The sequence below is a fragment of the Lethenteron reissneri genome, chromosome 40 (assembly GCF_015708825.2).
Source record: "Lethenteron reissneri isolate LAM-NWPU_2019-01 chromosome 40, ASM1570882v1, whole genome shotgun sequence".
Classification (NCBI taxonomy): domain Eukaryota; kingdom Metazoa; phylum Chordata; class Hyperoartia; order Petromyzontiformes; family Petromyzontidae; genus Lethenteron; species Lethenteron reissneri.
The window spans coordinates 12,688,125-12,704,605 of record NC_083818.1 but is presented as its reverse complement, the minus strand read 5'-3'; the positions used below and the strand labels follow the sequence as shown (position 1 = coordinate 12,704,605).

Sequence of the window (16,481 nt, the reverse complement as noted above, 5' to 3'; positions counted from 1 at the left end):
GGGGGTGGAGAGAAACATTGTGAGGGTAGAGGTGCAGATGCAGACGCCGTTTCGCAGGGAGAGACAGTCACAGGCACCGCCCTTTCTGGATCTGGCAAGCGGAAGGTGCCAATAGCAAGGTGCTGAGTGGGATCAACGAAATTAGATGCGATGACCTCGTAACCCTGACCGTGCGTGCCCGTGTCACTCGTGTGCAGAGTGTGATTGGCCAGTCCTGGGCAGAGGTGACAACTCATCGCTTCTCATGGCGCTGCTGGGTTGGTTAAATTTCCCACTGAGTTGGCATTTCCACGTGCTGCTGAACTTGGTGAAAGGAAAGAAAATCTTTCGGGGCTTTGATTACCGCTGCTAATGAGTGTTTGCAGAGAGCGGATTCCGCTCACCTCAAGCGACCTGGTGAGGATTTGGATTAATCGACCGCGTGTTTATGAGGTTGCTTAGAAATGCGAAAAAAAACCAATAATGACATGGAGGCGGGTAGATTAGGTCGACGTCCCTGTGCCAGGTTAGGAGCAGCAGCATCATTGTCAGAGTTCCCTCCATAGTGCCACAGAAGCCTGCGAGGGAAAACGTGGGCGAGGTTGCAGATTATGAAAGTTTGCCAGTGGCAAATATAACTCGCTCCTGATGTTAGCTGTGGCTGGGAATCTAACCGACGTTGCCAGGTTTATAGCAGTGCACCGATGCCACCACTCCGCACGCCTGTATGTGTGTCTGCGGTTTCTGTATAGAAATTACATAAAGACTTTGTGACATCACGTGCAAGAGCATACCTTTGTGTGCCAGTGTTCAAGCACAAGTCACAGATTTGAAGATCACAAACACTTGTTTGTTTTTGTAATGACCTCGTCTCATTGCATGCCCGCCCAATCGAGTAGAGGACATTCGCCGCTAAGCGAAGCGCGACCTCTCCGCTGTGCACGGCACCCCCGCTGGCCACCTGTGACGCGGCTTCTGCCACCACTGGCGGAAAATGTCACGTCGGTCTCACGTCGGTGACGGGGAGGACAGGAAATGATAGTGAGACGATTGTCTTCTGTTCATGAAACAAAGCGGTGATGCAACGGGGCGGGAGACGTCTGGTGGCTCTGTGCGTCGTGCCGCCTGGCTCTCCGAGTCCTACGTGTGCGCGTGTGCGTGCGCGCACGTGCTTGTTATGCAGGAGCATTGTTTTTGATGGGGGGAGACAGGGTGGAGTTTGGGTTGTAAATGTCGTCGCGCGCTCACACTTGGCGTAACATATCTGCCGCGCCTCGAATTCTGGAAATTAAACAAAACGAGTAAAATGAGCACGTATGTTCTGATAAATGACGGCCATCCAGGGAATCGCGTTTTGTCCAGAACACAATGCCGCATCCTGCTTTTGTGCCACGTGCTCGCGTCGAACACGGTGCAGCACATCATGGTTTTCATTATTTTCGTTCTGACAAAACCCGTCCGGGTTTCCAGCGGTGGTCTTTGAACGCTGTGTTGTATTCCTGCTCGCGATGGGCTCGAGTCAGGCTATGGCTCACGTAGTCTCGCACTTGGGAGATTGTTGTATTATTTTATATTTTTTGTGACTTATTACCGCAAGTTCAATCACAATTGCGCCATTGGGACCAGTACACCGAGCGAAGAGTTCCTCTCCGGATGTTGCGGAATCGCCTATTTCTTTGTGGCCAAAGCCAAAAGTGACATCACTAGTCTTCACCTGGGATCCTACAATGCCATGGCTTACATAACTTCTCTTTGAGCGAGTCGTTTGGGAATCGTCAAGTTAAAATTGAAATGTCTACAAGCACGATTACAACACAGCTCTGTGGAGCCATGAGTGAGTGTTCTGTGACTATCACCTTCAAGCACGGCCTCCCATGTAGGTCACCTTCACCAACCTGCACTGCACTGGGGAGTGTGGGTTGGTGAAGGCGGGGAGCATAGAAGTATAGTACACTAATAGATTTTGCTGCACTGCCCTCTGATGCTCACAACCCCAAAGCCTATAATACCTGTTTTGCATGGTGATCTAAGCACTGTAGAGTCTCAATGCAGTTTCAATTCCGAAATCTGACAAAGTCAGATGCATATCAGGCGATTTTCTCTAGGTCGTACGTACACACACATGGATACACGCACGCACGTGTATACATACGTACCTATCAATCTTAACACAGTGTTATAAAAAGCAATTCTTCATCGCCACCTCTATAGGAGTATTCTTAGTGAGGGCCTTGTTTGCCAGCGTAGCCTGGGCACCTCCTTGCTTGCAAGCTCCAAGAGGCCAGTTATCTGACTCTGCTGTATAAATCCGGTCCTGCAGTGTCCCTTTCATGACAATACCACAGAGATACCACTTCATGCCTTAAGTATTTCACCCAACAGAGGCCCTCAACGGGGGTCTTCGCCAGGCCCTGTGGCCACCTCAAGGCCCGCGATGCAGCCCCACGCCCTAACGTGAGAGTGGGGCACCTCGCAGGAGGTACACGCAGCTGATGCCAGCAGCTGATGCCAGTATGAGCCCCTGGGTAATAAACACGATGACGATGCTGTGCAACGCGACCCGCGACCCAAAGCCACTCACTCCGCTATGCCGAGGGCACCGAGTGGTGGTCCACGGTGACCGAGTGAGAACCCGGTTTCACAGCCAGGTCCTCCACGGTGCCAGGGCAGGGCTCTGATGTGGGGGAGGCGTCACTCTTCTTGGGGATGCAGCTTCGTCCGATGCTCACGATTCGGGTTAGGGCCTTGGGGAGGTGGATCGCAGTATGAGTAAGGAGTAGAAGTTTTGTTTGGGTTAGGATCGGAGTTCCGAGTGGATTTTTTTCCCATGTGGGTGTTCATCGGGTTAGGGTTAAGAGTACGGTTAAGTTTGTCGTGAAGGGTTGTGTGACATTACGATTAAGAGTGATGGCAAGACTGTTGCTGGGTTACGGTGAGGGCTATAGTCACGAGGTTTGTGTGAGTATAGGGTGTGGCTGGGTCGCTATTATGGTCGTGTGTGTGGCGGCAAGGTGACCAAGTGGTGCACGTTCCCCAGGTTCCGTGTGCAGATCCCAGCTACGGAAGTGCCTCGTATCGCGCATCGGCGAGGACTGGATCTTCCTGCTGCTTCTCGGCCTTGTCATGGCGCTAGTCAGCTGGGTCATGGACTTTGCCATCTCTAAGAGTCTACAGGGTGAGTACGAGAGTGGGCGCGGGCTTACTCTGCTACTCACTCGCTCACCAGCTCACCCACATATGCATCTGCCCACCAACTCCCCCATCTTCTTGCCGCTTGCTCGCCTGCTCACCAAACACTCAAATGCGTGTCCGCCAGCTTATCTGTTCTCCTACCTGTCCATATGCTTGCCCATTAACCCCCTGCTTGCCCAATCGCTTGTCAGCAAGCTCAGCTGCTTGATCACCTGCACACCTACTTGCTCATCTACCTGTCTCCTCCTACCAGCCCATCTCTTGCTGGGCCGGAGAGAATAGTCCAGAAATGATTTGCCGCGGCATCACCGGTTGTGCCACGCGTGTCTCCGCGTGCAGCTCACATCTGGATGTTCCGGCAGCTTGACAACAACTTGATGCTGCAGTATCTGGCGTGGGTCACCTACCCCGTGGTGCTCATCACCTTCTCTGCCGGATTCTGCCAGATCGTCTCGCCGCAGGCTGTTGGTCAGTGCGATGGGACATGGGTGGGGGTTTGAATCCCAGGCTTCTGGTAGCGGCACGAGTATTGGTAGCACGTGGGCGACCGCCACACATAGCAGGTGCTCTACGCTGTGGGGCTACGTGGTGGGCAGCATTGTTGTACTCTACTTCTATGCTCCTGTGTCTACGCTCCCCACCTTCACCAACCCCCACTGACTAACGTGGTGAAGTATGGGGTAGGTTTATTAAAGTGGGCGCGACGAAGCTCAGGTTTGTTTCTATATAATTTGTCGTTGCTGTAGTTGAGCCGTGTGCGGTGGTGGCGGTGCACAGCTCTGATCCAGCTTTTTAAAGGCGAGGGGTTGGTGGATGAAGGAGAGATTCATGAAACGTCCAAGGCCACGAAGCTTCCAGCTCGCCATGAGATGGCAGTACAGCATGTGGGTTCGTGGGGCCAGCTGTGCAGACCTACGAGTGCTGCCCTCTCGTATGTGTGGGGTTTCTCCAGGGCACTAGTTTTCTCCCTTGAGGTGAGGTCTTCTCCCATATAAAAAACACTCCTTGGAATGGAATTTGACAAACATTCCAATGGAAGAGTCTCTTTCCTGGATAAATAAATCATATTACTAATATCAATCAAATATTGGAGATGATATTCTTTGGGTCTTTCGGAGATGATGTGAGCTGGGAGTTGGTGAGTACTGGAGGTGGTGTGTGATTGACGACGTGGGGAGTATTGGAGATGGTGTGTAATGGAGAAGACGTGTGATGAAGGATTTCCCGCACCTCCAATTAGCACGGGTGGTTCGTAGAGTGCAAAAGAAGCTCAATATAGGTACATTGAGTGCGGGGTTGATGTGCAGGGGGTGCACTGTGAGTTCCAACAGTGCCCCACATCAGCATGGGAATCATTGACAAGATTTAATGTTTTCATATTTTTAATTGCAATTCTTCTTCAGAATATATTTGCTTTTTAATTTGTACGTACTTAAATATATGTCATTGTTTGTTGTAGGGGGCGATGATTGCCTCTATGTGTATTATCCCAATTTTGTAATTTTGCAGGTGATTTTTTTCTTTTGTTATATGTGGACCCTACACAGGCCTACTCTTGTGAATAACGTCAGGGGATTTTTAACGTCTACTGTGAAGCGTAGTGTTGTTGTTGTTATTGCTCCCATAGTATTGACCAGGGCGGCCGTTGGAATTAGAACCATGAACCTCTACAACAAGCGGCGAATGTGTTAGGGCTAGGCCGCGTCACCGCCCCCATGTAACGTGGAGTGGCATGCGGATCGCTCCCAGGCTCCGGGATCCCTGAGATGAAGACGATCCTGCGGGGTGTGGTGCTCAAGGAGTACCTCACTCTCAAGACGTTTGTGGCCAAGGTGGTCGGCCTCTCCTGCTCCCTGGGCAGCAACATGCCGCTCGGCAAGGAGGTGAGGCCAATGGGTCGCGTGCCCGGCCAGCGGGCGACCGCATGGAACTGTGGGACTCGGGGGTGGCTCATGGCAGCACTGGTACAGAGGGCGCAGATGACACCGTCGGTACAGGAGGGGCACATGGCACCATTGATATAGGGCAAGGATCTTCAATTCTATTTTCCCATGAGCCACGTAAGATCATGGTGTAACCAACGTGCATAATGTACATTAAATACACTACAATATATTATGTTGTACAAAATGTATATTCAGTGACTAAAAGGCTGTTATACAGTGTAATGGGACAAGCGTTGACAGGGTGACGTGGTGAGGGGAAGCACGGGACCCATGAAGTGTAATAAGGGCGGAGGCAGGGCCAGGTGCGGTGAGCGAGAGTTCCGGAATAGGGGCGTGTCCGGGGCGTGTGAGGGCCCGGACCTGGGGGCTGTCGTCGCCTTGGAACGGGTCGTCCTCATCATCCTGGGGTGGGCGCCGTGTAATCTGACGGTGTCTCTGAGAGCTACATTACACATATTATAAAAACACACTTGAAACACTGAGCGTGCAGAGTGCTGCACCAGGCACATCGCCGAACGTCGTCGCGAGCGCCTTTAAATTGACCGATCACGCCGCTGTTAACCCACACGACAGATAGCGAGGGAGGAGGCGGTAGCGGATGAGTGAGGATTGACGCGTGACCGCGGAGCGATGCGCGGCAGCTGCAGCCACAGCTGTGTTGGGATTGGATGATGTTGAGACGACGCGGGGCACAGCGCTTAGCTGTCGGGACCTCGATAATCAACTTTCCAGCACCAGCTGCCAGATGCTCGAGCTCTTTCCACTGCATAGCTCTGCCTCACTACTTCCAGCACACATCTGTACAGAACTCGTTAATACAGCACCAATACAAAGCTCATTAATAAAAGGCTCACGAATACAGCACGTATCAACACAGCACTAATACCATGCAAACTAATACAGCACTGGCAAATACAGCACTCCCCGAGGCAGTGATAATACAGAAATAACTCATACAAAGCTCACGAATACAAGTCACTAATAAAAAGCTCGCTGGTACAGCACACGCTAATATCATGTTCACTAATACAGTTCTCATGAACACAGAGCTCAGGAATACAACAGTCACTAATAAAAAAGCTTGCTGGTACAGCACTTGAATGTCCCTGATCCCGTCAGATATTGGAAGTTAAGCAGGATTGAGCCTGGATATCTCTTGGTTCCATGACCACCAACACACATGGACACATTGTCATAGGCTGCTACTGCTGGGACACGTGGTAAGCCGCATTATTGTACTGTCCTGTGCCCCCCATCGATGCACATCGCATAGCGGTGGACTGACACCCGGGCCTGTGCTCGTCTCGCCAGGTGCTGTGCCGATGTCGTTGTCGTGTCTCGCTGACGAACCTTTTCCTCTCCATTGTGTCCGCAGGGCCCCTTTGTTCATGTCGCCAGCGTGTGCGCCACGCTGCTCAGTAAATTCATGTCGTTTTTCGGCGGCATCTACCAGGTGAGCTCGCCCACTGTGTGTCAGGTTAACCCGACGTGAGCGCCGACCACCCCCCCCCCCCCCCCCAGCATCAGCTTGCATAACTCTGGACGGTCCACGTTAATGAGCCCACTCCAGACAGCGAGAAGCCCCATCGGCTCGTAAAACTGTGTGCGCAGCACGAGAGCAAATGTATTCTACTACTAAAGGTATCGTAGGTGATACCCACAAAGCCATGCAAGCCGTGTCAGGGAGTTTACCGATTGACAGCGGTAGCCACGTGGTGACGACTGCCGGCCTGGTGTGCGCACGCGTGCTCATGTGCAAACAGCTCAGCGTCCCGAGGACTGAAGCGTGCCACGAGATGTCTGTCTGGACGCTGTAACAAGTCATTATTGCGTTAACGTGTGTGTTGCTGCTGCCTGTGAGCGCACGCTTGTGAATGTTGTGGGGGCGTCGTTACTGAGCACACGGATGGGAAGCTCATTCATCACAGCTGTACTGATGATTTGAAACATTAAAAAGGCCACACCTGCAGTCGGAGCTGGTGATCTGCTTAGGGCAGAGAGCTTAACGAAGCAGGCGGAACAAATTGAAACATGCAACGTAAACGAGACGGTGCAAACTTCATCTCGTGCAAACAACGGCACAGCCAATACAAATTGGACATACAAAATGAAACAAAAAATGTATTCATATTCTTTGGGTCTTTCGGTAAAGTCACGTAGATAGATTTTAAAAAAATGAAATAAACCAAAAAATACGACGTTTTGATCACAACACAAGCGATCGTCATCAGGAGGAACCTATCTACGTGACTTTACCGAAAGACCCAAATAATATGAATTCCTGCAGTCACGAAAGCTTTAAGTCAAGAAAAAAGTTATCATTTTTGTAATTGAATTACTACCCCAAATGTGACCACTCATGGACTCGCTGGCTGGGAGGTCCTGTTCACGCGCTCGTTGGGCACATTCCTCGTGTGGACCACGGCGGCTCTCCTCCAGTCCAGGAGACGGAAGAGGATGAAACTGTGACTCTTGAGCAGTTCGAACCCCATCCTCGCAGATGTCTAACCCACACTTGCCGGTGCATTGTTCGCGATGGCGACCTGTCGTCGTCCTTTTCAACGAGGGCATGCATCTTCCATCACCCGCTATCTGGCCGAACCTCTCCGGCGAACTCACGGCGTCCGCGCGCCATGAAACACGGTGATAACTTCACGGCCGATGACTCCTCCGATCCCTCGAGCACACACGGAGCGGGGCTCGTGCCAGCGGACGCCGCTGTGCGGCGCGAACGCTTGCCCCATGTCGGGCTGTGGCCGCTTGGCGGCGCGGCTTTGTGCCAGCACGCACCCGAGCCAACGCGTTCTCCAGCTGCTACCGCACCGCTGTTAAATTAGGAGTGTCAACGATACGAGAGTGCGTGTGGCGCACACCCAGCTCGGGGGTTAAAAGAAACTTTTCACTTGAGTTTTGTAAACAGTTTCGCTGCGAATAGAAAATAAATAGCGCTGAGTGCCCTGTTTAATTAAATAGAGCAATTGTTTCACCTAGTGCCTGGATTTTATAAGGTGCAGCTCACGTGATTTAAATGGCTCCGTTTCACAGCCAGAGAAGTTTCTTGAAAATGCGAATGAACCGCAGGGTACATCCCGCGGCTGTCGGCGACGCATTGATGCGGCGCCGCTGCTGGCACGAGGGCGCGGGCAGTGGAGGCTGAGCTCCTTCACCCTTGTTAGGGGCTTAATGACAGCGCAGTCCTTTTCACATGACAGCCCTGGGCATCTCTCTGAAGACACGATAATGCAATACCCGGGCTATTGGCAGCCTCGCCGCCACAGCCCGTGGCAGGTGCGCTTGTCGTGGTGATACAATAGCGATGCAACTCCGTGGTCGTTGCACGGTTAAGCGATTGTAGAGAGAGCGTGCGAGAGCGAAACAGAGAAAGTGGCGCTGCTGGTGAACGTGAGGTGCAGCTTCTCGGTTTCCTGGGGTGAAATTTCATTAGCGCGCATCCTGCTGTCGCCGTGTTTGGAGCTGTGCACGGAAATAGCTGGCACCGTGCTGGCCAGCGGGGCCTTAAATATACCGCTAAAACGACCGCCGTGTAAATATCGGTCAGCCTCAGCATTTCTCAAAAAGAAATATTCGTGGATGGCGGTGCTGGCATCCGTCTTGATAGTGCTCTTTGGCAGCGATCACTTCCCAGTCTCTGCTTTCATTACGATATTTTAAAATTATTTCCATAATTGTTTCCCCCAAAGGTGAGAGTATGTAAATTAAATTACGCATCTTATTCCTGTTGAGTGAAATGATTCATTTAAGCATTTTAAAATGAGCAGTCCTTGAGGCAGTTTGAGGAGGCCTTGACATGGTCATAGCATCACCCCACACCTGGGGCCAGCCTCATCTATCCCCCCTGGCCACAGGAGCCCCTGTAGTCTGCGAGGGCCCTCGGTGATCTACGAGTGTTGATGTAGAGGTGGGCAGTTCATTTATGAGCACTTATTTCTGACTCGCTAGAGCAGCAAAAGTAAGCGATACCAGCAGTTGAACCCAAGATTAATCATGAGTCTCAGGTTCTGTCAGAGTGTCTTCGCACCTAATATTATCTTTTCACTCTGTCGTGTGATATTTCATATATTTGAACTTTTCACAAATTTGGGACATGAAATTAAGCGTAATCGTTGTTGGCGTGGGCTATTTAGGTCTGCATTCTCAAGCAGTCCTACTGTGCCTTGTATTCGTAGATCAAGAAAATCTCGATTAAGCTTTATAGAATATCAGAACACGTGTTAGCAAGTACCTATTAACGATTGAATTGGGCACAGAGCCAAGCGCTATCCAGACTCATTGCTAATGTTCATTATAACGCCGCCCTCATTTTTGGCAGAGTCAACCTCGGGGAGGCTCAGATGCCTTTTGTATACAATATCACCTTTGGCAATGTGTGTGTCCAGAGATCGAACCCTGGTTTGCCGACATTGCAGCGTAGTGCAACTTACTTGGTGGCTCAGCAGTAGAGCACGCGGCTCGCAATAAGAAGATTGGGAGTCATGTCCTGGGTGGTGACTGACTCATCCTATTATCCCTCTGGGGTTGATAAAATGCATACCACTTTGTGGGGAAGTCAATAGTGATTGTCCTATGGATAGATTCGTCCCTGTCATAAGGATACTGAATTCCCACTCCTAGCTCAGGGTTGTAAACAGGAGATAGGCACTGCCTCATTGCTCATCAGCAAATCACGACCACCACTACCAAGTGCTCTTAAATCTGCTCTGTTGATCACGCGTCTCAGAGCGACCGCTTCTCCAGGCAGCTGGAGTCATCACCTCGACGCGGCTCTGTGCGTCCACAGTGGGAACTGCCCCTTCCCCGTGCTCTCCCAATGCCTTTAAAAGCAATTACCCGCGGATTCTGTAGCCACGGCAACTTAAGCACGGCTAAACCAACCTCGGCAAAATGTTTTGACACATTTTCAGCGAATTAAGGGCATGGCTGATGAAGCTTTGAGCGCGGAGGAAATGAAATGAAGACCGTGTTACATAATGTGTCCCGTCGGACATCTGGGCACCTGCTCCGTAGCACGGTGCTGCGACTGGAGAGACCGTCGCGCCCTCACTGGCCGGGCTGTGACGTTGCCGTGATGTCACCTCTTGGCCGACTTGCAATGCGACTTGGATCTGAGTGTCAATGTGCACCCCTTATTGCTGATGCACCACTGGATGAGGTCCTCCCCACGCTTTGTGTGCCCTCGAGGCTATTTGATGATACTTCACCACAATGGTCGGTGCGGTTTGGTGAATTCTGGGAGTGTAGAGGTGGGAGTATAGAAGTACAGTTCAACAATTTATTTTGTTGCAATGCCGTCTGCAGACCACAACGTAGCACTGCAGCCCACAAAACTGTCATGCATGACAGTCGCCCAGCCAAACGCTATCCGGACTCAATCTTCTTAACTTCCTAGACCGGACGAGATAGGATACATTCTGGATGATTTGGTTAAAGTCTTTCGTCTGTACGGCAGTGTTTAATTTACAACACAGCTTGAGGTTCGTGTGACAGCATCGACGGCTGCAGGAGTCCAATGCGGTGCATCTTGTACATCGCGCGGTCGCGCCGGTTCCGGCTGTGAGCGTTCACCCGAGCAGCGTGTGCCCGAGCGTCTAGCCAGTGCCGCGGGCCAAGGCATGTGCTCGCGTACTCGAGTGCGCACAGAAAGATTTGCCGGAGGAACAGGGCATTCCGTCTCCTTCCCCTCTGATCCTGACGCTCTGCGGATTAAGATCCACGCGGGGGTCACGCCAGGAACACTAATAACGTTAGCAGCAGCAGGATTAGCGCCTGTGCCAACGTCAATGCTTTGCTTGCAGAAAGAAAGGCACTTAGGTCAATTTTATTTGTTTAACTAGAGACCAGGATCAGTCTCATTTGCACGAGTGGCTTGGGTCATCAACATGACAAAATCAAAAGAAATAAACGACAGCAATAAAGAAAATAGAAATCAGTGCAAAAATAACTGCGTCACATGAGAAATTGGCGCATGATTTATGCGTTTTACCAGAAGCACCCTACTCAGTGACGTCCCGAAGAAACACAGCGGCAGAATTTGTGACAGGAAAGATGACAATAATGGTCATGTTCAAATAGGGAGTGAGTCTGTTGAGAGGGGGTCTCTGTTGAGAGGGCATCTATTGAGAGTGTGTCTCTGTTGAGTGTATGTCTTGAGTTTACTCGTCATTTGAGTTGTTTTGTCAAATGGATTAGCTTTCATAATTATAAAAAAAAAACTAACTGCATTCATTCATAGCCAAAATGAATGTCTTTTTTCCAGCGCTTAATCAAACAAGATCTCCCAGGCACAGTCTCGAAATGGTCAGACAAGTAATGTAATAGGGTGTTGAAAGCAGCCCTGTGTGTGTGTTAAACGCCGGCACACACGAGCGCGTGACCAGCCGAGAGAGACGAAGACTGCCGATTGGCCGAGACGCAACAGGCGCCCGTGCCTGTGGGGCCATTTTACTTGTTCTGCCTCTCCCACTGAATTCTAAAGTAATTAAAATTAAGTGACATTCATATTTTGTCATTTTCGTTTTCATTGTTCATAAATATCCTTTAAAAGTATATATTTGTTTAATCGAGGGGTCATAGCACTGAGCTGGCACTGCTGAGTTTCTGGGCTCGAATCCAGGTTTGAGCCACCAGGGATCAAACTGAGTCGGAGGTTGATGGTCTCAGCCTGGTCACAATTCACTGTGCACGAATTCACATTATAATGTATTAACTTCGACTTTTTACTGAATTTTGCAAACATTCCAGCTTTGAAATTTTTAACTGTCAATGAAAGTCAACATGTGAGTTTGTTTGTGATTGTGCACCACTACCAACACAGCCTTACCAAATACACTATTTATCTTTAAATGTCAAATTTGACTGACATACAATGAAACATTCTGTGGCAGGGCACGTGGGAAAATGTGGATAAGAGATCTTTCTAAGGGATCTCAGAAGGGTAATGCAGTGCTCTGTGAGAGTTCTCAGTGGACACCTCGCCATATGCCAAGAGCACAACTGGAATAAAATAAGGAAACAGACACAACGCTAACAGTTGTGTGAGTGGGGCTCACATTAAACCATCGCGTGCTGCAAGGCGCCACGCGCCACGGGGGCAGGCACACATATCGGGCACGGCCACTCTCCCGTTAAAGTGTTAGTGATGCACAGTGTAGACTGCTATTCACACACACTGTAGACTATTGCATCGATTGTTCCTTGGCTATTTTTCTACGGTTTTGACAGCTGCTGCCCAGCGCCGGTAATCTGACATGGTGCCATTGCGTGAGTGAGTGTGCTTGTGTGTGTGCAGTAATGGCTTGCTGTGTGGCTTTGCTGCCTCTAACCCCGCATGCGTGTGTGCTGTTGCCCCGGTGCGGCCATGTCGGCGCTGGTGCCCGTTGCCGGGGTGTGGGCCACAGAACGAGTCGCGGCACATTGAGATGCTGGCGGCCGCCTGCGCCGTGGGCGTTGGCTGCAGCTTTGCCGCCCCTGTCGGAGGCAAGTCCTGGGTGGCTCGGCCGCCATCTTCCTGAGTGATCATCGGGGTCAGGGGTCACGGCTCACGATACTAACCCACTCGCTTTCCACTGAGCCGTGTTACACTGGAAGCAGTGCGATGTCGGTTCATTATAGCAATGTTAAAACACGGAACCGACGATGTCTCAATTTACATCTTTGGTGGCCTCGCCTAGATTTAACCAATTCAAGTGTAGTTTGGTTTATGGTCTCAGCCTGGTCACCTTTGACTGCACAAACAAAACAATATATATTAAAGCGGATTTTGTTATCCCAATCTGAAGCAAGGCGAACGAGCTCTTCACATGGCAATAAGCAGCATCGACTTATGCTTGTGGGGGGAGGCGTGAATGGAGAGACCCTAATTGAAATGGTCTCTGTTACTCAACATAACAGGAGGCTCTGTCGCCTGTGGGAGTCATTAGAATGGAATGCGATTTTTTACAAAATCTAACGACCCTCAATTTTAAAAACGATTAACCTCGATTGCTAATGGAATCCAAAAACACGACATAAAAAAAAATGTCACTGCAGCAACCCCACGGCTCCGTCTCAAGCGAGTGTACCTCCACCCTTTGCGTCAGGAGCGTCGCCTCCTCCTTCTACTCTGCGCCGTTTGTCCTCTGTGTCCTCTATCGCCTTAACCTCGACGTGTGTTTCCAGAGGTCTCCCGTTCACCCTGTTGCTAACCCCTCCTTGCCGGCGGCGCGGCGGCCCCCTGGGCCCCTCGTGGCCTCACGCTCCTCCACTGTCCCTGCGCTGTGCTCTCTGTCCTCCCCACGGCTGCCGGGGTAGAGGCCCACGTGCCTGCCCGATGCCCTCACTGTGAGCTGTGCCGTCGGAGTGGGCTGTTGCTTCGGCACGCCCCTCGGAGGCAAGTTTACTCGCACGGCGCACACTCTCACCGCTGTACGTGGACGAGGGGAGGAATGGGGGGGAAGACGTAGTACGTACGACGAGTGTGCGGGCAGATCATTAACCCATGCGCCCTGTGGCCTCGTCTTCACACATGTCAGATTAATTTATATCCAGGGCATCATTTCAACCTGAACAGAGCCTGGAATGCTGACCCGGGAAAGAGTTTAGCGATGCGTCCATCTCGCCTTATTTTATATTTTACATGTGCAAACCTGTTAATATGGATAGGTGTACCCTGTTACTACTGTGCTCGTGCCTTATGCCGACAATCCAAGCCCAGCCCAGTAGCGTTCTGAAAAATACCGAGTGAGAATGGAGCCCTGCTTTTGCCCATGTTCTACACCTGCATGCTTTCCTCGTATTACGTTTAGTCAGCATCAAAGCGCAGAGTTAAGCATTGTTTACATTCACATCGACTATGTTTACTTTGTTCATCAAGATCTTGCACTTCCAATTCACACGGTTGGCGACGTACAATGCGAAAAAAGTTCAATATACATACATCTCCACTTTTTTTATGGTGTATTATGTAATATTCTGTTAATACCAGTAATTTTAACACGTAGGTTTTCGCAACCAATAATATCCATAATAAGTTTTTTGGGTTAGATCGTGTAAATATAAATGTTTTTAAACCCACCACCGCCCGATACAGCCAATTAGTAAGGTTTGTTACGTCAACAAAACATGCCACTTCGTTACTACTTCAGCACACGAGCGTTTGGGAGAGTAAACCCACGACATTTGTTATTCGAGTACAACGTTTTGCTGGTGATTACATCCAGCTTTAATATGTAAGTAGCCAGCATTCTGGAGATGTTTTCCTGTTTCGGTCTTAAATAGACTAAAGGTGATGTCATCACTGTGAGTCTATGGATCATGTTAATTTGAGAATATACAGCATTTATTATTGGATTGGTTATTCACAGTTAATACACATATAGTGGAATGCTTTTATGTTGAGTTTGTTGTCTTACCCCGCACCTCCGATGAGCACGCTCAGGCCACGCACGCCACGAAGGAAGCTCAACTCACCTCCATACATATTATGTTGATCTGAGAATATTGTGACCAACCTTACTAATTGGCTGTGTCAGGTGGTGGGGGGTTAACTACACATTTATATTCTTGGTTCTTTCGGTAAAGTCACGTAGAAGAAAAATAATAAATATGAAAATATTTATCGTTGAATATTTTTATTATTTTATTATTTCCCTTCTACGTGACTTTACCGAAAGAACCAAGAATATGAATCCCTGAAGTCACGAAAGCTTTAAATCAAAATAACCCGGAAAAACCTTTATTATGGATAATACCAGTCCTTAAAATTATTCATCCAGATCAGGCTCTCAGAGTTTCAAGACTTTCTTTCTTGGGCCCAGCAATTCCGACGTTTGGCCACTCATCTTTGAAGGAGTTGCTTTGCGTTTGGGAGGGAAATTGAGTACTCGGAAAATACTGACCATGCGTATGAGGGGTTAATGCTCGAGTTCCTGGCTATTAAGCTAAGCAATCACTCCAGACATAGTCATTGTTATTACCTTTAAACCTCTTGTTCCAATGCATTGTTCAGCAGAGAAAGCCACCTCACCATTTACTTTCAGCAGCAGCAGCAGCCATGGTCACCGACTGCTCCCGCACACGAGCTCATTTCATCGCTCCATCTCCGTGGTGGACATCCTCTTGGATGCATTTCATTCGTCGGGCATTACCAGGGCCACCTTGCAGCTGTAATCGTCTCACGAGAGTCTCCCGGTCCCTGATGCCCGCGAGGAGTGGGCTCCGTTCCACTGCCAGAAAACCTCCAGGAGACACGATTAGGGGCTCTCAGTGGGCAGAGCTCAGGCTAGGGTGAACACACAACACCAACACACAGTTGTATAGCAACCTGGATGTAGGGCAGTCTATGTCACACAGGCAAGTGTGGCCAAGTGTGTGAAGATGTATGCAGGGGTGAATGTGTGAGTATATATGTGTGGATGTATGTAGAGGTGTGGCTGTATGTAGTGGCCTGGCACAAGCGTCGTGGTGACGTCACCGCCACTTAGTGGCGAATGGCGGTTGTTGTTGTATGTAGTGGTGTGGGTTTATGTAGAAGTGTGAGCCACCCACCACCTCGTATACCGTGCTGGCCTTCAAAGGTGCTCGCAAACAGCACTTGGCCCAAAAGTCTGTTAAGGCTATACAGGGGATCTTTGTCCTTGCATATAAAGGTGTGGGTGCATGTAGAGGTGTGGATGTGCGTGTGGCTGGATGAGTGCACCTGACGCCTCGTCTCCCCGGCAGGTGTGCTCTTCAGCATCGAAGTGACATCCACCTACTTCGCCGTGAGGAATTACTGGCGCGGCTTCTTCGCCGCCACCATCAGCGCGTTCATCTTCCGCGTGCTGGCCGTGTGGAACAACGACGCCGGTCAGTGGCGCTGTTGTGACGCTCACGGACGAGCACGAGAACGCGAGCCGGACGCGGCCGCCGGCACGAGTGTCCCCCCACCGAGGGCGGCGCGCGGCCACCCCCGTTGATCGCCGTGTTGTCTCCGCAGAGACCATCACTGCGCTCTTCAAGACCAACTTCAGGATCGACTTTCCATTCGACCTGCAGGAGCTGCCGGCCTTCGTGGTGATCGGGTGCGCGCCTCACCCTGTCTGCTCGCACTCAGCGACACAAACACTCGCGTGCCGCCGTTAATGCTCATCGTGCAGCACCTTGCCTAAAGGATCCCGTTGCCCTGCACGAGCGCGGTCCACGCAAACTCGGGGCCGAGGGTGAAGAGCCTGTGGTGGTGATAGGGTTATAATGAGAGCGTTGCTGGTGGGTGGGTTGTTGTGTTGGTGACAGTATTGTGGTGCAAGCATTGTGTTGGTGAGTGTAGTGTTGGCAAGAGTGTTGTAGTAAGTGTGTTCTGACAGTAAGTGTTGCGTTAGTGAGCTTGTT

At 50.4% G+C, this 16,481-nt stretch overlaps 1 protein-coding gene across 6 annotated transcripts in view; it reads left to right on the top strand.

Moving 5' to 3' along the window:
- LOC133352476 (chloride channel protein 2-like) overlaps positions 1–16,481 on the top strand; it is a 113,041-nt gene that overhangs the window by 79,188 nt on the left and 17,372 nt on the right. For 5 of the 6 annotated variants that reach the window (XM_061568144.1, XM_061568143.1, XM_061568145.1 and 2 more), the window contains 7 exons: positions 3,017–3,154; positions 3,511–3,639; positions 4,921–5,054; positions 6,493–6,570; positions 12,533–12,611; positions 15,834–15,959; positions 16,090–16,174. In XM_061568144.1, coding sequence (XP_061424128.1) covers positions 3,017–3,154; positions 3,511–3,639; positions 4,921–5,054; positions 6,493–6,570; positions 12,533–12,611; positions 15,834–15,959; positions 16,090–16,174 — 769 coding nt within the window. Of the gene's footprint in view, positions 1–3,016; positions 3,155–3,510; positions 3,640–4,920; positions 5,055–6,492; positions 6,571–12,532; positions 12,612–13,424; positions 13,504–15,833; positions 15,960–16,089; positions 16,175–16,481 lie in introns of all 6 variants that reach the window. The other variant, XM_061568141.1, reaches the window with a different exon arrangement.